This window comes from Panulirus ornatus, chromosome 14 (genome assembly GCF_036320965.1).
Source record: "Panulirus ornatus isolate Po-2019 chromosome 14, ASM3632096v1, whole genome shotgun sequence".
In the NCBI taxonomy this organism is placed as follows: Eukaryota; Metazoa; Arthropoda; class Malacostraca; order Decapoda; family Palinuridae; genus Panulirus; species Panulirus ornatus.
The window spans coordinates 32941165-32963001 of record NC_092237.1 but is presented as its reverse complement, the minus strand read 5'-3'; the positions used below and the strand labels follow the sequence as shown (position 1 = coordinate 32963001).

The 21837-nt window shown below is 42.8% G+C and overlaps 1 protein-coding gene across 3 annotated transcripts in view; it reads left to right on the top strand.

The window, feature by feature from the left end:
- Nucleotides 1-21837, top strand: part of LOC139753338 (MTOR-associated protein MEAK7-like) — a 342712-nt gene that overhangs the window by 22470 nt on the left and 298405 nt on the right. For all 3 annotated transcript variants that reach the window (XM_071669692.1, XM_071669691.1, XM_071669693.1), the window contains exon 2: nt 18832-18999. In XM_071669692.1, the coding sequence (XP_071525793.1) occupies nt 18865-18999 (135 nt within the window). In that variant the 5' untranslated portion in view covers nt 18832-18864. The remainder of the gene's footprint in view (nt 1-18831; nt 19000-21837) is intronic.

The following is a 21837-nucleotide window of genomic DNA, read 5'->3' as shown; positions in this document are numbered from 1 at the left end:
GGTGGAAAGATGGAGTGAAAAAGATTTTGTGTGATCGGGGCCTGAACATGCAGGAGGGTGAAAGGAGGGCAAGGAATAGAGTGAATTGGAGCGATGTGGTATACCGGGGTTGACGTGCTGTCAGTGGATTGAATCAAGGTATGTGAAGCGTCTGGGGTAAACCATGGAAAGCTGTGTAGGTATGTATATTTGCGTGTGTGGACGTATGTATATACATGTGTATGGGGGGGGTGGGTTGGGCCATTTCTTTCGTCTGTTTCCTTGCGCTACCTTGCAAACGCGGGAGACAGCGACAAAGCAAAAAAAATATATATATATATATATATATATATATATTATATATATATATATATATATATATATATATATATAGAGAGAGAGAGAGAGAGATAGAGATGCTCTGTGGAAGGTATTAAGAATATATGGTGTGGGAGGCAAGTTGTTAGAAGCAGTGAAAAGTTTTTATCGAGGATGTAAGGCATGTGTGCGTGTAGGAAGAGAGGAAAGTGATTGGTTCTCAGTGAATGTAGGTTTGCGGCAGGGGTGTGTGATGTCTCCATGGTTGTTTGATTTGTTTATGGATGGGGTTGTGGGGGAGGTAAATGCGAGAGTCCTGGAAAGAGGGGCAAGTATGAAGTCTGTTGGGGATGAGAGAGCTTGGGAAGTGAGTCAGTTGTTGTTCGCTGATGATACAGCGCTGGTGGCTGATTCATGTGAGAAACTGCAGAAGCTGGTGACTGAGTTTGGTAAAGTGTGTGGAAGAAGAAAGTTGAGAGTAAATGTGAATAAGAGCAAGGTTATTAGGTACAGTAGGGGTGAGGGTCAAGTCAATTGGGAGGTGAGTTTGAATGGAGAAAAACTGGAGGAAGTGAAGTGTTTTAGATATCTGGGAGTGGATCTGTCAGCGGATGGAACCATGGAAGCGGAAGTGGATCATAGGGTGGGGGAGGGGGCGAAAATTTTGGGAGCCTTGAAAAATGTGTGGAAGTCGAGAACACTATCTCGGAAAGCAAAAATGGGTATGTTTGAGGGAATAGTGGTTCCAACAATGTTGTATGGTTGCGAGGCGTGGGCTATGGATAGAGATGTGCGCAGGAGGATGGATGTGCTGGAAATGAGATGTTTGAGGACAATGTGTGGTGTGAGGTGGTTTGATCGAGTAAGTAACGTAAGGGTAAGAGAGATGTGTGGAAATAAAAAGAGCGTGGTTGAGAGAGCAGAAGAGGGTGTTTTGAAATGGTTTGGGCACATGGAGAGAATGAGTGAGGAGAGATTGACCAAGAGGATATATGTGTCGGAGGTGGAGGGAACGAGGAGAAGAGGGAGACCAAATTGGAGGTGGAAAGATGGAGTGAAAAAGATTTTGTGTGATCGGGGCCTGAACATGCAGGAGGGTGAAAGGAGGGCAAGAAATAGAGTGAATTGGAGTCATGTGGTATACAGGGGTTGACGTGCTGTCAGTGGATTGAAGCAAGGCATGTGAAGCGTCTGGGGTAAACCATGGAAAGCTGTGTAGGTATGTATATTTGCGTGTGTGGACGTGTGTATGTACATGTGTATGGGGGGGGGGTTGGGCCATTTCTTTCGTCTGTTTCCTTGCGCTACCTCGCAAACGCGGGAGACAGCGACAAAGTATAAAAAAAAAAAAAAAAAAAAAAAAAATATATAATCTATATATATATATATATGATAGAGTTGATAGAGATTCTCTGTGGAAGGTATTAAGAATATATGGTGTGGGAGGCAAGTTGTTAGAAGCAGTGAAAAGTTTTTATCGAGGATGTAAGGCATGTGTACTTGTAGGAAGAGCGGAAAGTGATTGGTTCTCATTGAATGTAGGTTTGCGGCAGGCGTGTGTGATGTCTCCATGGTTGTTTAATTTGTTTATGGATGGGGTTGTTAGGGAGGTGAATGCAAGAGTTTTGGAAAGAGGGGCAAGTATGAAGTCTGTTGGGGATGAGAGAGCTTGGGAAGTGAGTCAGTTGTTGTTCGCTGATGATACAGCGCTGGTGGCTGATTCATTTGAGAAACTGCAGAAGCTGGTGACTGAGTTTGGTAAAGTGTGTGAAAGAAGAAAGTTAAGAGTAAATGTGAATAAGAGCAAGGTTATTAGGTACAGTAGGGTTGAGGGTCAAGTCAATTGGGAGGTAAGTTTGAACGGAGAAAAACTGGAGGAAGTAAAGTGTTTTAGATATCTGGGAGTGGATCTGGCAGCGGATGGAACCATGGAAGCGGAAGTGGATCATAGGGTGGGGGAGGGGGCGAAAATTCTGGGAGCCTTGAAGAATGTGTGGAAGTCGAGAACATTATCTCAGAAAGCAAAAATGGGTATGTTTGAAGGAATAGTGGTTCCAACAATGTTGTATGGTTGCGAGGCATGGGCTATGGAAAGAGTTGTGCGCAGGAGGATGGATGTGCTGGAAATGAGATGTTTGAGGACAATATGTGGTGTGAGGTGGTTCGATCGAGTAAGTAACGTGAGGGTAAGAGAGATGTGTGGAAATAGGACAGCGACAAAGCAAAAAAAATAAATAAATGATATATATTTTTTTTTTTTTGTCGCTGTCTCCCGTGTTTGCGAGGTAGCGCAAGGAAACAGACGAAAGAAATGGCCCAACCCACCCCCCATGCACATGCCTTGATTCAATCCACTGACAGCACGTCAACCCCGGTATATCACATCGCTCCAATTCACTCTATTCTTTGCCCTCCTTTCACCCTCCTGCATGTTCAGGCCCCGATCACACAAAATCTTTTTCACTCCATCTTTCCACCTCCAATTTGGTCTCCCTCTTCTCCTCGTTCCCTCCACCTCCGACACATATATACTCTTGGTCAATCTTTCCTCACTCATTCTCTCCATGTGACCAAACCATTTCAAAACACCCTCTTCTGCTCTCTCAACCACGCTCTTTTTATTTCCACACATCTCTCTTACCCTTACGTTACTTACTCGATCAAACCACCTCACACCACACATTGTCCTCAAACATCTCATTTCCAGCACATCCATCCTCCTGCGCACAACTCTTTCCATAGCCCATGCCTCGCAACCATACAACATTGTTGGAACCACTATTCCTTCAAACATACCCATTTTTGCTTTCTGAGATAATGTTCTCGACTTCCACACATTCTTCAAGGCTCCCAGAATTTTCGCCCCCTCCCCCACCCTATGATCTACTTCCGCTTCCATGGTTCCATCCGCTGCTAGATCCACTGCCAGATATCTAAAACACTTCACTTCCTCCAGTTTTTCTCCATTCAAACTCACCTCCCAATTGAATTGACCCTCAACCCTACTGTACCTAATAACCTTGCTCTTATTCACATTTACTCTTAACTTTCTTCTTTCACACACTTTACCAAACTCAGTCACCAGCTTCTGCAGTTTCTCACATGAATCAGCCACCAGCGCTGTATCATCAGCGAACAACAACTGACTCACTTCCCAAGCTCTCTCATCCCCAACAGACTTCATACTTGCCCCTCTTTCCAAAACTCTTGCATTCACCTCCCTAACAACCCCATCCATAAACAAATTAAACAACCATGGAGACATCATATATATATATATACGCTAGACCAGAAAATTCCAGCGGGGGAAGAAATGAAATAAACGGCGGACAGGAGAGACATAGGAAGACGGAGTGAGACGAAACGTGAATGGTTGTGTCCATACCGATAGAAACAGGTTGATGGATCACCTCGTTGCCTGGGGGATGGTAGGAGGAGGAGGAGGGAAGGAAGAGAGGGAGGGAGGTGGCCAAGGGGGGACCAAAGAGGAGGGGGAGTGGAGGGGAGCTGAGGGGGAGGAGGATGCTGGTGGGAAATCTGGAGGAGGAGGGAAGTGGAGCTGAGATTGCGATCTGCGAGGGTTGAAACACAAGAGTGTGTGTGAAACTGAGCGAGTGTGTGGAGGTTAAGCGTCTGTGGGAAGACGAGTCAGTGAATCTCAGCGAGTGTGTGGGGAGACAAGTCAGTGAATCTTAGCGAGTGTGTGGGGAGACGAGTCAGTGAAACTTAGCGAGTGCAAGGGGTAGACGAGTTAGTGAAACTTAGCGAGTGTGTGGGGAAGACGAGCCACTGAAACTTAGCGAGTGTGTGGTGAAGACGAGTCAGTGAAACTCAGCTAGTGTGTGGAAATGATATATATATATATATATATATATATATATATATATATAATTTCAACAAACCTTCAAAATACTCACTCCATCTCCTTCTCACATCACCACTACTTGTTATCACCTCCCCATTTGCGCCCTTCACTGAAGTTCCCATTTGCTCCCTTGTCTTACGCACTTTATTTACCTCCTTCCAGAACATCTTTTTATTCTCCCTAAAATTTAATGATACTCTCTCACCCCAACTCTCATTTGCCCTTTTTTTCACCTCTTGCACCTTTCTCTTGACCTCCTGTCTCTTTCTTTTATACGTCTCCCACTCAATTTCATTTTTTCCCTGCAAAAATCGTCCAAATGCCTCTCTCTTCTCTTTCACTAATACTCTTACTTCTTCATCCCACCACTCACTACCCTTTCTAATCAACCCACCTCCCACTCTTCTCATGCCACAAGCATCTTTTGCGCAATCCATCACTGATTCCCTAAATACATCCCATTCCTCCCCCACTCCCCTAACTTCCATTGTTCTCACCTTTTTCCGTTCTGTACTCAGTCTCTCCTGGTACTTCCTCACACAAATCTCCTTCCCAAGCTCACTTACTCTCACCACCCTCTTCACCCCAACATTCACTCTTCTTTTCTGAAAACCCATACAAATCTTCACCTTAGCCACCACAAGATAATGATCAGACATCCCTCCAGTTGCACCTCTCAGCACATGATAGAGTGGCAGATATAGGGTGTTTTGGTCGAGGTGGTGTGCAAAGTGCGAGGGTTAGGGAAAATGAGTTGGTAAACAGAGAAGAGGTAGTAAAAGCTTTGCGGAAGATGAAAGCCGGCAAGGCAGCAGGTTTGGATGGTATTGCAGTGGAATTTATTAAAAAAGGGGGTGACTGTATTGTTGACTGGTTGGTAAGGTTATTTAATGTATGTATGACTCATGGTGAGGTGCCTGAGGATTGGCGGAATGCGTGCGTAGTGCCATTGTACAAAGGCAAAGGGGATAAGAGTGAGTGCTCAAATTACAGAGGTATAAGTTTGTTGAGTATTCCTGGCAAATTATATGGGAGGGTATTGATTGAGAGGGTGAAGGCATGTACAGAGCATCAGATTGGGGAAGAGCAGTGTGGTTTCAGAAGTGGTAGAGGATGTGTGGATCAGGTGTTTGCTTTGAAGAATGTATGTGAGAAATACTTAGAAAAGCAAATGGATTTGTATGTAGCATTTATGGATCTGGAGAAGGCATATGATAGAGTTGATAGAGATGCTCTGTGGAAGGTATTAAGAATATATGGTGTGGGAGGCAAGTTGTTAGAAGCAGTGAAAAGTTTTTATCGAGGATGTAAGGCATGTGTACGTGTAGGAAGAGAGGAAAGTGATTGGTTCTCAGTGAATGTAGGTTTGCGGCAGGGGTGTGTGATGTCTCTATGGTTGTTTAATTTGTTTATGGATGGGGTTGTTAGGGAGGTGAATGCAAGAGTTTTGGAAAGAGGGGCAAGTATGAAGTCTGTTGGGGATGAGAGAGCTTGGGAAGTGAGTCAGTTGTTGTTCGCTGATGATACAGCGCTGGTGGCTGATTCATGTGAGAAACTGCAGAAGCTGGTGACTGAGTTTGGTAAAGTGTGTGAAAGAAGAAAGTTAAGAGTAAATGTGAATAAGAGCAAGGTTATTAGGTACAGTAGGGTTGAGGATCAATTCAATTGGGAGGTGAGTTTGAATGGAGAAAAACTGGAGGAAGTGAAGTGTTTTAGATATCTTCGAGTGGATCTGTCAGCGGATGGAACCATGGAAGCGGAATTGGATCATAGGGTGGGGGAGGGGGCGAAAATTCTGTGAGCCTTGAAGAATGTGTGGAAGTCGAGAACATTATCTCGGAAAGCAAAAATGGGTATGTTTGAAGGAATAGTGGTTCCAACAATGTTGTATGGTTGCGAGGCGTGGACTATGGATAGAGTTGTGCGCAGGAGGATGGATGTGCTGGAAATGAGATGTTTGAGGACAATGTGTGGTGTGAGGTGGTTTGATCGAGTAAGTAACGTAAGGGTAAGAGAGATGTGTGGAAATAAAAAGAGCGTGGTTGAGAGAGCAGAAGAGGGTGTTTTGAAATGGTTTGGTCACATGGAGAGAATGAGTGAGGAAAGATTGACCAAGAGGATATATGTGTCGGAGGTGGAGGGAACGAGGAGAAGAGGGAGACCAAATTGGAGGTGGAAAGATGGAGTGAAAAAGATTTTGTGTGATCGGGGCCTGAACATGCAGGAGGGTGAAAGGAGGGCAAAGAATAGAGTGAATTGGAGCGATGTGATATACCGGGGTTGACGTGCTGTCAGTGGATTGAATCAAGGCATGTGTATGGGGGTGGGTTGGGCCATTTCTTTCGTCTGTTTCCTTGCGCTACCTCGCAAACGCGGGAGACAGCGACAAAGAAAAAAAAAAAAATATATCATTTATTTATTTTTTTTGCTTTGTCGCTGTTTCCTACGTTTGCAAGGTAGCGCAAGGAAACAGACGAAAGAAATGGCCCAACCCACCCATATACACAAGTTATATATATACATACACGTCCACACACGCAAATATACATACCCATACATCTCAATGTACACATATATATACACACACAGACGAATACATATATACACATGCACACAATTCACGGTCTGCCTTTATTCATTCCCATCGCCACCTCGCCACACATTGAATAACACTCCCCCCCCCCTCATGTGTGCTAGGTAGCGCTAGGAAAATCACACTCAGTCTCTAGCTGACATGCAATAATTCCCGAAACCACAGCTCCCCTTCCATATCTAGGCCCCACAGAACTTTCCATGGTTTACCCCAGATGCTTTACATGCCCTGATTCAATCCATTGACAGCACGTCGACCCCGGTATACCACATCGATCCAGTTCACTCTATTCCTTGCCCGCCTTTCACCCTCCTGCATGTTCAGGCCCTGATCACTCAATATCTTTTTCACTCCATCTTTCCACCTTCAATTTGGTCTCCCACTTCTCCTCGTTCCCTCCAACTCCGACACATATATCCCCTTGGTCAATCTTTCCTCACTCATTCTATCCATGTGCCCAAACCATTTCAAAACACCCTCTTCTGCTCTCTCAACCATGCTCTTTTTATTCCCACACATCTCTCTTACCCTTACATTACTTACTCGATCAAACCACCTCACACCACACATTGTCCTCAAACATCTCATTTCCAGCACATCCACCCTCCTGCACACAACTCTATCCATAGCCCACACCTCGCAACCATACAACATTGTTGGAACCACTATTCCTTCAAACATAGCCATTTTTGCTTTCCGAGATAATGTTCTCGACTTTTACACATTCTTCAAGGCTCCCGGGATTTTCGCCCCATTCCTCCCCCACTCCCCTTACCTCCTTTGTTCTCACCTTTTTCCATTCTGTACTCAGTCTCTCCTAGTACTTCCTCATACATGTCTCCTTCCCAAGCTCACTTACTCTCACCACTCTCTTCACCCCAACATTCTCTCTTCTTTTCTGAAAACCCCCATAAATCTTCACCTCCGCCTCCACAAGATAAGGATCAGACATCCCTCCAGTTGCACCTCTCAGCACATTAACATCCAAAAGTCTATCTTTCATGCGTCTAGTAATTAACACGTAATCCAGTAACGCTCTCTGGCCATCTCTCCTACTTACATACGTATACTTATGTATATCTTGCTTTTTAAACAAGGTATTTCCATCACTAGTCCCTTTTCAGCACATAAATCTACAAGCTCTTCACCATTTCCATTTACAACACTGAACACTCCATGTATACCAATTATTCCCTGAACTGCCACATTACTCACCTTTGCATTCAAATCACCCAACACTATAACCCGGTCTTTTTCATCAAAACCACTAACACACTCATTCAGCTGCTGCCAAAGCACTTGCCTCTCATGATCTTTCTTCTCATGCCCAGGTGCATATGCACCAATAATCACCCATCTCTCTCCATCAACTTTCAGTTTTACCCATATCAGTCTAGAATTTACTTTCTTACACTCTATCACATACTCCAACAACTCCTGATTCAGGAGTAGTGCTACTCGTTCCCTTGCTCTTGTCCTCTCACTAACCCGTGACTTTACTCCCAAGACATTCCCAAACCACTCTTCCCCTTTACCCTTTAGCTTCGTTTCACTCAGAGCCAAAAGATCCAGGTTCCTTTCCTCAAACATACTACCTATCTCTCCTTTTTTCTCATCTTGGTTACATCCACACACATTTAGACACCCCAATCTGAGCCTTCGAGGAGGATGAGCACTCCTCGCGTGACTCCTTCTGTTTCCCCTTTTAGAAAGTTAAAATACAAGGAGGGGAGGGTTTCTGGCCCCCCGCTCCCGTCCCCTTTAGTCGCCTTCTACGACACGTGAGGAATGCGTGGGAAGTATTCTTAATCCCCTATCCCCAGGGATATATATATATATATATATATATATATATATATATGTATATATATATATATATAATATATATATATATATATATATATATATATATATATATATATATATATATATTTTTTTTCCAAAAGAAGGAACAGAGGGGGCCAGTTGAGGATATTCCAAAAAAGGCCCAGTCCTCTGTTCTTAGCGCTACCTCGTTAACGCGGGAAATGGCGAATAGTTTAAAAGAAAGAATATATATATATATATAGGCATATGATAGAGTTGATAGAGAAGCTCTGTGGAAGGTATTAAGAATATATGGTGTGGGAGGCAAGTTGTTAGAAGCAGTGAAAAGTTTTTATCGAGGATGTAAGGCATGTGTACATGTAGGAAGAGAGGAAAGTGATTGGTTCTCAGTGAATGTAGGTTTGCGGCAGGGGTGTGTGATGTCTCCATGGTTGTTTAATTTGTTTATGGATGGGGTTGTTAGGGAGGTGAATGCAAGAATTTTGGAAAGAGGAGCAAGAATGAAGTCTGTTGTGGATGAGAGAGCTTGGGAAGTGAGTCAGTTGTTGTTCGCTGATGATACAGCGCTGGTGGCTGATTTATATGAGAAACTGCAGAAGCTGGTGACTGAGTTTGGTAAAGTGTGTGAAAGAAGAAAGTTAAAAGTAAATGTGAATAAGATCTAGGTTATTAGGTACAGTAGGGTTGAGGATCAAGTCAATTGGGAGGTAAGTTTGAATGGAGAAAAACTGGAGGAAGTAAAGTGTTTTAGATATCTGGGAGTGGATCTGGCAGCGGATGGAACCATGGAAGCAGAAGTGAATCATAGGGTGGGGGAGGGGGCGAAAATCCTGGGAGCCTTGAAGAATGTGTGGAAGTCGAGAACATTATCTCGGAAAGCAAAAATGGGTATGTTTGAAGGAATAGTGGTTCCAACAATGTTGTATGGTTGCGAGGCGCGGGCTATGGATAGAGTTGTGCGCAGGAGGGTGGATGTGCTGGAAATGAGATGTTTGAGGACAGTGTGTGGTGTGAGGTGGTTTGATCGAGTAAGTAATGTAAGGGTAAGAGAGATGTGTGGAAATAAAAAGAGCATGGTTGAGAGAGCAGAAGAGGGTGTTTTGAAATGGTTTTGGGCACATGGAGAGAATGAGTGAGGAAAGATTGACCAAGAGGATATATGCGTCGGAGGTGGAGGGAAGGAGGAGAAGTGGGAGACCAAATTGGAGGTGGAAAGATGGAGTGAAAAAGATTTTGAGTGATTGGGGCCTGAACATGCAAGAGGGTGAAAGGCGGGCAAGGAATAGAGTGAATTGGATCGATATGGTATACTGGGGTTGACGTGCTGTCAGTGGATTGAATCAGGGCATGTGAAGCGTCTGGGGTAAACCATGGAAAGTTGGTGTGGGGCCTGGATGTGGAAAGGGAGCTGTGGTTTCGGGCATTATTGCATGACAGCTAGAGACTGAGTGTGAATGAATGAGGCCTTTGTTGTCTTTTCCTAGTGCTACCCGCACACATGAGGGGGGCGGGGGATGGTATTCCATGTGTGGCGAGGTGGCGATGGGAATGAATAAAGGCAGACAATGTGAATTGTGTGCATGGGTATATATGTATGTGTCTGTGTGTGTATATATATGTGTACATTGAGATGCATAGGTATGTATATTTGCGTGTGTGGACGTGTGTTTATATACATGTGTATGGGGGTGGGTTGGGCCATTTCTTTCGTCTGTTTCCTTGCGCTACCTCGCAAATGCGGGAGACAGCGACAAAGCGAAATAAATAATAAAAATATATAAATATATATATATATATATATATATATATATATATATATATATATATATATATATATATATATATATATATATGGGAAACAGAAGGAGTCAGGCGGGGAGTGCTCATCCTCCTTGTAGAATGAGATTGAGGTGTCTAAATATGTGTGGATGTAACCAAGATGTGAAAAAAGGAGAGATAAGTAGTAGATAGGTAGTGTGTTTGAGGAAAGGAACCTGGATGTTTTGGCTCTGAGTGAAAGGAAGCTCAATGGTAAAGGGGAAGAGTGGTTTGGGAATGTCTTGGGAGTAAAGTCAGGGGTTAGTGAGAGGACAAGAGCAAGGGAAGGAGTAGCAGTACTCCTGAAACAGGAGTTGTGGGAGTATGTGATAGAATGTAAGAAAGTAAATTCTCGATTAATATGGGTAAAACTGAAAGTTGATGGAGAGATATGGGTGATTATTGGTGCATATGCACCTGGGCATGAGAAGAAAGATCATGAGAGGCAAGTGTTTTGGGAGCAGCTGAATGAGTGTGTTAGTGGTTTTGATGCACAAGACCGGGTTATAGTGATGGGTGATTTGAATGCAAAGGTGAGTAATGTGGCAGTTGAGGGAATAATTGGTATACATGGGGTGTTCAGTGTTGTAAATGGAAATGGTGAAGAGCTTGTAGATTTATGTGCTGAAAAAGGACTGGTGATTGGGAATACCTTGTTTAAAAAGTGAGATATACATAAGTATACGTATGTAAGTAGGAGAGATGGCCAGAGAACATCATTGGATTACGTGTTAATTGACAGGCATGCGAAAGATAGACTTTTGGATGTTAATGTGCTGAGAGGTGCAACTGGAGGGATGTCTGATCATTATCTTGTGGAGGCTAAGGTGAAGATTTGTATGTGTTTTCAGAAAAGAAGAGTGAATGTTGGGGTGAAGAGGGTGGTGAGAGTAAGTGAGCTTGGGAAGGAGACTTGTGTGAGGAAGTACCAGGAGAGACTGAGTACAGAATGGAAAAAGGTGAGACCAATGGAAGTAAGGGGAGTGGGGGAGGAATGGGATGTATTTAGGGAAGCAGTGATGGAGTGCGCAAAAGATGCTTGTGGCATGAGAAGTGTGGGAGGTGGGTTGATTAGAAAGGGTAGTGAGTGGTGGGATGAAGAAGTAAGATTATTAGTGAAAGAGAAGAGAGAGGCATTTGGACGATTTTTGCAGGGAAAAAATGCAATTGAGTGGGAGATGTATAAAATAAAGAGAGAGGGGGTCAAGAGAAAGGTGCAAGAGGTGAAAAAGAGGGCAAATGAGAGTTGGGGTGAGAGGGTATCATTAAATTTTAGGGAGAATAAAAAGATGTTCTGGAAGGAGGTAAATAAAGTGCGTAAGAGAAGGGAGCAAATGGGAACTTCAGTGAAGGGGGCTAATGGGGAGGTGATAACAAGTAGTGGTGATGTGAGAAGGAGATGGAGTGAGTATTTTGAAGTTTTGTTGAATATGTTTGATGATAGAGTGGCAGATATAGGGTGTTTTGGTCGAGGTGGTGTGCAGAGTAAGAGGGTTAGGGAAAATGATTTGGTAAACATAGAGGTAGTAAAAGCTTTGTGGAAGATGAAAGCCGGCAAGGCAGCAGGTTTGGACGGCATTGCAATGGAATTTATTAAAAAAGGGGGTGACTGTATTGTTGACTGGTTGGTGAGGTTATTTAATGTATGTATGATTCATGGTGAGGTGCCTGAGGATTGGTGGAATGCTCTCATAGTGCCATTGTACAAAGGCAAAGGGGATAAGAGTGAGTGCTCAAATTACAGAGGTATAAGTTTGTTGAGTATTCCTGGTAAATTATATGGGAGGGTATTGATTGAGAGGGTGAAGGCATGTACAGAGCATCAGATTGGGGAAGAGCAGTGTGTTTTCAGAAGTGGTAGAGGATGTGTGGATCAGGTGTATGCTTTGAAGAATATATTCGAGAAATACTTAGAAAAACAAATGGATTTGTATGTAGCATTTATGTATCTGGAGAAGGCATATTATAGAGTTGATAGAGATGCTCTGTGGAAGGTATTAAGAATATATGGTGTGGGAGGCAAGTTGTTAGAAGCAGTGAAAAGTTTTTATCGAGGATGTAAGGCATGTGTACGTGTAGGAAGAGAGGAAAGTGATTGGTTCTCAGTGAATGTAGGTTGCGGCAGGGGTGTGTGATGTCTCCATGGTTGTTTAATTTGTTTATGGATGGGGTTGTTAGGGAGGTGAATGCAAGAGTTTTGGAAAGAGGGGCAAGTATGCAGTCTGTTGTGGATGAGAGAGCTTGGGAATTGAGTCAGTTGTTGTTCGCTGATGATACAGCGCTGGTGGCTGATTCATGTGAGAAACTGCAGAAGCTGGTGACTGAGTTTTGTAAAGTGTGTGAAAGAAGAAAGTTAAGAGTAAATGTGAATAAGAGCAAGGTTATTAGGTACAGTAGGGTTGAGGGTCAAGTCAATTGGAAGGTAAGTTTGAATGGAGAAAAGCTGGAGGAAGTTAAGTGTTTTAGATATCTTGGAGTGGATCTGGCAGCGGATGGAACCATGGAAGTGGAAGTGAATCATAGGGTTGGGGAGGGGGCGAAAATTCTGGGAGCCTTGAAGAATGTGTGGAAGTCGAGAACATTATCTCGGAAAGCAAAAATGGGCATGTTTGAAGGAATAGTGGTTCCAACAATGTTGTATGGTTGTGAGGCGTGGGCTATGGATAGAGTTGTGCGCAGGAGGGTGGTATGTGCTGGAAGTGAGATGTTTGAGGACAATATGTGGTGTGAGGTGGTTTGATCGAGTAAGTAATGTAAGGGTGAGAGAGATGTGTGGAAATAAAAAGAGTGTGGTTGAGAGAGCAGAAGAGTGTGTTTTGAAATGGTTTATTCACATGGAGAGAATGAGTGAGGAAAGATTGACCAAGAGGATATATGTGTCACAGGTGGAGGGAACGAGGAGAAGTGGGAGACGAAATTGGAGGTGGAAAGATGGAGCGAAAAGCATTTTGTGTGATCGGGGCCTGAACATGCAGGAGGGTAAAAGGCGTGCAAGGAATAGAGTGAATTGGAACGATGTGGTATACCGGGATCGACGTGCTTACAATGGATTGAATCAGGGCATGTGAAGCGTCTGGGGTAAACCATGCAAAGTGTGTGGGGCCTGGATGTGGAAAGGGAGCTGTGGTTTCGGTGCATTATTATATGACAGCTAGAGACTGAGTGTGAACGAATGGGGCCTTTGGTGTTTTTCCTAGCGCTACCTCACACACATGAGGGGGGAGGGGGTTGTTATTCCATGTGTGGCAAGGTGGCGATGGGAACAAATGAATTCAGACAGTATCAATTATGTACATGTGTATATATGTATATGTCTGTGTGTGTATGTATATGTGTACATTGAGATTTATGGGTATGTATATTGTGCATGGGTGGACATGTATGTATATACATGTGTATGTGGGCGAGTTGGGCCATTCTTTCGTCTGTTTCCTTGCGCTACCTCGCTAACGCGGGAGACAGCGACAAAGCAAATGATATAATAATAAATATACACATGTGTATGCATGCACGTCCACATGCGCAGGTATGCGTGCCCATGCATCTCGATGTTCACATGTATATACACACACAGACGCGTGCATGTATACACATGCACACGATTCACACTGTCTGCCTTTATATATATATATATATATTATCCTAGGGATAGGGGAGAAAGAATACTTCCCACGTATTCCTTGCGTGTCGTAGAAGGCGACTAAAAGGGAAGGGAGCGGGGGGCTGGAAATCCTCCCCTCTCATTTTTTTTTAATTTTCCAAAAGAAGGAACAGAGAAGGGGCCACATGAGGATATTCTCTCAAAGGCCCAGTCCTCTGTTCTTAACGCTACCTCGCTAATGCGGGAAATGGCGAATAGTATAAAAGAAAAGAAAGATATATATATAAATATATATATATATATATATATATATATATATATATATATATATATATATATATATATATATATATATATATATTTTTGCTTTGTCGCTGTCTCCCGCGTTTGTGAGGTAGCGCAAGGAAACAGACAAAAGAAATGGCCGAACCCACCCCCATACACATGTATATACATACGTCCACACACGCAAATATACATACCTACACAGCTTTCCATGGTTTACCCCAGACGCTTCACATGCCATGATTCAATCCACTGACAGCACGTCAACCCCGGTATACCACATCGATCCAATTCACTCTATTCCTTGCCCTCCTTTCACCCTCCTGTATGTTTAGGCCCCGATCACACAAAATCTTTTTCACTCCATCTTTCCACTTCCAATTTGTTCTCCCACTTCTCCTCGTTCCCTCCACCCCCGACACATATATCCTCTTGGTCAATCTTTCCTAACTCATTCTCTCCATGTGCCCAAACCATTTCAAAACACCCTCTTCTGCTCTCTCAACCACGCTCTTTTTATTTCCACACATCTCTCTTACCCTTACGTTACTTACTCGATCAAACCACCTCACACCACACATTGTCCTCAAACATCTCATTTCCAGCACATCCATCCTCCTGCGCACAACTCTATCCATAGCCCACGCCTCGCAACCATACAACATTGTTGGAACCACTATTCCTTCAAACATAGCCATTTTTGCTTTCCGAGATAATGTTCTCGACTTCCACACATTCTTCAAGGCTCCCAGGATTTTCGCCCCCTCCCCCACCCTGTGATCCAATTCCGCTTCCATGGTTCCATCCACTGCCAGATCCACTCCCAGATATCTAAAACACTTTACTTCCTCCAGTTTTTCTCCATTCAAACTTACCTCCCAGTTGACTTGACCCTCAACCCTACTGTACCTAATTATCTTGCTCTTATTCACATTTACTCTTAACTTTCTTCTTTCACACACTTTACCAAACTCAGTCACCAGCTTCTGCAGTTTCTCACATGTTTTAGATATCTGGGAGTGGATCTGGCAGCGGATGGAACCATGGAAGTGGAAGTGGATCATAGGGTGGGGGAGGGGGCGAAAATTCTGGGGGCCTTGAAGAATGTGTGGAAGTAGAGAACATTATCTCGGAAAGCAAAAATGGGTATGTTTGAAGGAATAGTGGTTCCAACAATGTTGTATGGTTGCGAGGCGTGGGCTATGGATAGCGTTGTGTGCAGGAGGATGGATGTGCTGGAAATGAGATGTTTGAGGACAATGTGTGGTGTGAGGTGGTTTGATCGAGTAAGTAACGTAAGGGTAAGAGAGATGTGTGGAAATAAAAAGAGCGTGGTTGAGAGAGCAGAAGAGGGTGTTTTGAAATGGTTTGGGCACATGGAGAGAATGAGTTAGGAAAGATTGACCAAGAGGATATATGTGTCGGAGGTGGAGGGAGCAAGGAGAAGAGGGAGACCAAATTGGAGGTGGAAAGATGGAGTGAAAAAGATTTTGTGTGATCGGGGCCTGAACATGCAGGAGGGTAAAAGGAGGGCAAGGAATAGAGTGAATTGGATCGATGTGGTATACCGGGGTTGACGTGCTGTCAGTGGATTGAATCAAGGCATGTGAAGCGTCTGGGGTAAACCATGGAAAGCTGTGTAGGTATGTATATTTGCGTGTGTGGACGTATGTATATACATGTGTATGGGGGGGGGTTGGGCCATTTCTTTCGTCTGTTTCCTTGCGCTACCTCGCAAACGCGGGAGACAGCGACAAAGTATAAAGAAAAAAAAAATATATATATATATATATATATATATATATATATATATATATATATATATATATATATATATATATATATATATATATATATATATTTTCTTTTTTTTTTTTTTTTGCTTTGTCGCTGTCTCCCGCGTTTGCAAGGTAGCGCAAGGAAACAGACGAAAGAAATGGCCCAACCCACCCCCATACACATGTATATACATACATCCACACACGCAAATATACATACATACACAGCTTTCCATGGTTTACCCCAGACTCTTCACATGCCTTGATTCAATCCACTGACAGCATGTCAACCCCGGTATACCACATCGCTCCAATTCACTCTATTCCTTGCCCTCCTTTCACCCTCCTGCATGTTCAGGCCCCGATCACACAAAATCTTTTTCACTCCATCTTTCCACATCCAATTTGGTCTCCCTCTTCTCCTCGTTCCCTCCACCTCCGACACATATATCCTCTTGGTCAATCTTTCCTCACTCATTCTCTCCATGTGACCAAACCATTTCAAAACACCCTCTTCTGCTCTCTCAACCACGCTCTTTTTATTTCCACACATCTCTCTTACCCTTACGTTACTTACTCGATCAAACCACCTCACACCACACATTGTCCTCAAACATCTCATTTCCAGCACATCCATCCTCCTGCGCACAACTCTATCCATAGTCCACGCCTCGCAACCATACAACATTGTTGGAACCACTATTCCTTCAAACATAGCCATTTTTGCTTTCTGAAATAATGTTCTCGACTTCCACACATTCTTCAAGGCTCCCAGAATTTTCGCCCCCTCCCCCACCCTATGATCCACTTCCGCTTCCATGTTTCCATCCGCTGCCAGATCCACTCCCAGATATCTAAAACACTTCACTTCCTCCAGTTTTTCTCCATTCAAACTCACCTCCCAATTGACTTGACCCTCAACCCTACTGTACCTAATAACCTTGCTCTTATTCACATTTACTCTTAACTTTCTTCTTTCACACTTTACCAAACTCAGTCACCAGCTTCTGCAGTTTCTCACATGAATCAGCCACCAGCGCTGTATCATCAGCGAACAACAACTGACTCACTTCCCAAGCTCTCTCATCCTAACAGACTTCATCCTTGCCCCTCTTTCCAAAACTCTTGCATTCACCTCCCTAACAACCCCATCCATAAACAAATTAAACAACCATGGAGACATCACACACCCCTGCCACAAACCTACATTCACTGAGAACCAATCACTTTCCTCTCTTCCTACACGTACACATGCCTTACATCCTCGATAAAAACTTTTCACTGCTTCTAACAACTTGCCTCCCACACCATATATTCTTAATACCTTCCACAGAGCATCTCTATCAACTATATATATATTTCTTTCATACTATTTGCCATTTCCCGCGATAGCGAGGTGGCGTTAAGAACAGAGGTCAGGGTCTTTGAGGGAATATCCTCACCTGGCCCTCTTCTCTGTTCCTTCTTTTGGAAAAAAAAAAAAAAAAAAAAAACGAGAGGGGAGGATTTCCAGCCTCTCGCTCCCGCTATATATATACACATAAGCACCCATACACAGACATATACATATATACACATACTTGCTTACCTCCATCCGCTCTCAGTGCTACCCCTCCCCACAGGAAACAGCATCTCTAGCCTCAGCTTCAGTGAGGTAGTGCCTGGAAAACAGACAAAAAAGGCAACATTCTTTCACACTCAGTTTCTAGCTGTCATGTGTAATGCACCGAAACCATAGCTCCCTAACCTCATCCAGGCCTCACAAAGCTTTCCATCGTTTAACCTGGACGTTTTACATGCCCTGGTTCATTTCATGGGCAGCATGTCGACCTCAGTATACCACAGCCTTCCAATTCACTCTATTCTTTGTACTCCTCTCACCCTCCTGTATATTTAGGCTGCGATCACTCATAATCTTTGTCACTCCATCCTTCTACCTCTAATTTGGTCTTCTCCTTCTCCTTGTTCTCTCCACCTCTGACACACATATCCTCTTTGTCAGTCTTTCTTCACTCATTCTCTCATTATGTCCAAACCATTTCAGCACACCCTGTTCTGCTCTCTCAGCCACACTCATTTTATTGCCACACATCTCTCTTACCCTTTCATTACTTGCTCGATCAAACCAGCTCAACCACATATTGTCCTCAAGCATTTCATTTCCAACATATCCACCCTCCTCCATAGAACCTATCCATAGCCCAAGCCTCGAAACCACATATTATTGTTGGAACCACTATTCCTTCAAACATAGCCATTTTTGCTTTCCAAGATAATGTTCTCTCTTTCCACATAATCTTAATTGTTCCCAGAACCTTTGCCCCCTCCCCAGCCCTGTGACTCACTTCTGCTTCCATGGTTCCATCCACTGCTAAGTCCACTCACAGATATCTGAAACACTTCACTTCCTCTAATCTTTCTTGATTCAGACTTAGTTACCACTTGATTTGCTCCACATCCCTAGTGAACCTAATAATCTTGCTCTTATTCACATTTACTCTCGACTTTCTCCTTTCACACATTTTTCCAAACTCAGTCACCAACTTCTGAGCTAGTTACCCATTTTATCAACCAACCCCTGGAAGGTTGACTGTGGAGCCAGTGATGCAGCTAGGATTCTCACCTGTTTATCCAGTAAGATAGGGTGTTAAAAGATTTCTAACCCTAAGTAATCTAAAATATCTTTTACAGCTTGTAGGATACTGTCTTGGAGAAAACAAAATTTCCATACTTCTAAAGTTGTATTTTCTATACTTCATTGTTTCAGATATCTATCTGCATTGTAATAAAGATTAAGAGTATGGGAGCAAAAAGCAGCAAGAATGTACAGCTAACACGAAAAGAATATTTTTCTGGAGAAGAGCGCCAGCGTGTTTTACAAATGCTCCAGAAACTTTCAAAAGGAAGTGACACAATAGTTGTTTCTGTATTACAGGTAAATTACAATAATTATACTTAATATAACACTACCATTATCTGGATGAGTTTAGGATCAACACAAAATCAAATCATGGATTTGGAAAAAATGCATATCAATGAAATGCTTAAATTTGCGAGAAGTGATTCAAAAGAGACATGTATTGGTTTACTTGCTGGGTTTCCTTATGCTATGCTGATCATATAGTGGAGGTTATCTTTGTGGGATGGAATCCTACATTGCTTCTTCTGATGAATCTGTTTCCCCTTGATCATGGTATGATCACTTCTGCTCTGATGCCTGTTGCCCCACGGACAATGTACTGGGCCGTAAGATTCTTTTGTTCATGAATCCTATTCTTCTTTCAGTTCTGCTGGAATTACTGCAGAGTTGTTCTTTATAAAGTTTAGCACATATTCAGAAAAAGCTTAGTGATTTGACTTTTATCCTACTGACAAAACTTTTTGGACCTTAACCAAGACATCTCCAAGAACACTAGTCAACAAAATTGAGCTTTTTTTCTCATCAAGGATGTGGTGTAGCTTTTCTAGACCTATTTCTGATGTAGATTAGAAATTTTTAGTCTGTTTCAGTAAAACGTATCTCATTTTCATTCTATGGAAACATACTTTCTCAGTTCAAATGCAGCTGCATGATTCATGGGTGAAGGTAAGATGATAAGATTTGTACCAGTTCAAACTTTTTACTGCAGAAATCCAGTATACTTTGGTAGAAGATATCCAACGAAGATACTGTCCAGAAGGACAAGCTAAAAATGTTGAGCTCTTAACCTTCTATGGCGGCGATCTTTACAAGCTAAAAGCATTGAGCTTTGGATCTCCTATGGTGCTCTGACTCAGGTTTGTCCCTGTATAATATCCAGTGGTAATCTGCAAGCATTCCTTCATTCCAGACACCCTGTTATCAATGCTCCATCACACTGATGTCCTGATGGTAGCACTCTCCTTGTTCGTCAGACACAGCTCCAAGGTTCTCCACAAAAAGTCCACATGTGAGTGGAGGAAATGCACCTTGAATGACATCCTTCATCCCATAGCAGCATAGGATTTTAAAAGTCTTTTCATGCTTCCTTTGAAATCCATAAATCCTATGTTTCCCAAGAAATTTTTACATAGCCAGCCAAAAGCATCTCAGGCCTCCAGCTCCAAGTCATCAAGATATGTGCTGAAACTGTGGTCTTTCAGGAATTCCTTTCTCTGTAGACCAACGATGATGCCTTCTTTCAACTTGGCCTTAGTGATCTTAGGAAATTTTTTCACCACATACTCAAATACTTTCAAGTTTCTCTTGGCAAGTATTTCCACAAATTGCTTCTTGACACCAAGTTTTATGTGAAGCAGGGGAAGAACATTTCATGGATCAACCTTTGGCTTATCCTGGACACTCAAAATTCCTGGCTCATATGATCTTCAGTGAGGCCAGTCTGACTCCATATAATGCCTGGAAGTTGTTCGATTATCCCAGAGGCATAAAAAAACAGCAGTATTTTGTGAATCTTGACTGCATTCTCATCAGCATGGTGATCATGTTTAAGTCTCCACATATTTTCCAGCTATAATTTCTGTATTTTATTGCATCTAAGAGTGGCTGCATGTTCTCATAACACTTTCATGTATATTGAATACCCTACAGGAACAGAGGGTTTCTTGTTCCCATAGTGGAGCAACACTGCTTTCAGACTTCTCTGAGTCAGTCATGGAGAGGGATTATGATGTTCTTGGGATAAGCAGTGGAATTATATGTCAGTGATGCAGAATCAGAGTGGCTCATACACGGAAAAATGAATTGTGGGAATCTGACTCCTTTTCCTGAAATAAGTTATGCGAGCGTCCTTCTTAAGCAGAAATTTTCTTTTAGTCGAGATGCTAAAATTTCTGGTTTATCTTTCAGCAGTGCCAAATCTCTTGTGAAAAGTCGATGTGATACAACAAAACGGATTGCTTTTTCTAAATCAGTTTCCAAAACCACATTATATGTGATGAAAATTAGTTGTTAACCCGTGTAAAGTCATTCTGCATTTTCCTTTCTCTTATGACCTGACCAATTGACTACAACTGATAAGGCTGCTCTTTTCAGTACCTTATTTTCCTCCTCTCAACTTTGGATGATTCTGTTTCTAATTCTCTGCTCCTATCTCTTCCTACTGAACCTAGCCATCTCCTATATTATCCTCATGTAGAGTCTTTATAGCACTTTCCCAGCTCATGATAGACAATATGTATGGCCCAGATGGCATACTTCCTCATGTGATAAACAAGTGTGCCTCTGAGCTAGCTCTGATCCATGCTAATCTATTGTGCCTTTGCCTAAAACCAAGTTTTTCTATTCTCTTAGCAGTGTGCCTTGTGCATCCTGTCCCTAAGAAAGGAGATTGTTCTAATCCCTTCAAGTATTGCCCCATTACTCGCACTCATAGTTTACTAAGTCTTTTAAAGTCTCCTTAACTCTCACACTCTCAAACACTTTGCATTCCATCCCATTCTTTTGATTACCAGTGCAGATTTCATAGAGCTAGGTCTTTTGGGGATCTTTTTATGAAACTTCTGTCACAGCCCTTAACATCTCTGAGGCATTTGACAGGATGTAGCATAAGCGCTTGCTTTCTAAATTTCTTTCCTTTGATTTTTCTACTTTGTTTGTTGTTGCATAATTTCTTCTGGTTGTTCCATTACAGTAATTTCTGTTGGAATATCCTCCTTCCTTATCTTAACAGCAGTGATACTCTTTTGGCTACTCTTTTCCTTCTATCCTTATATGATCATCTCTGTTCAACTCCTGAACATGTTCACTCATATGCTGATGTTATAACTTCCTGCTAGGGGACTAGAAGTGTCA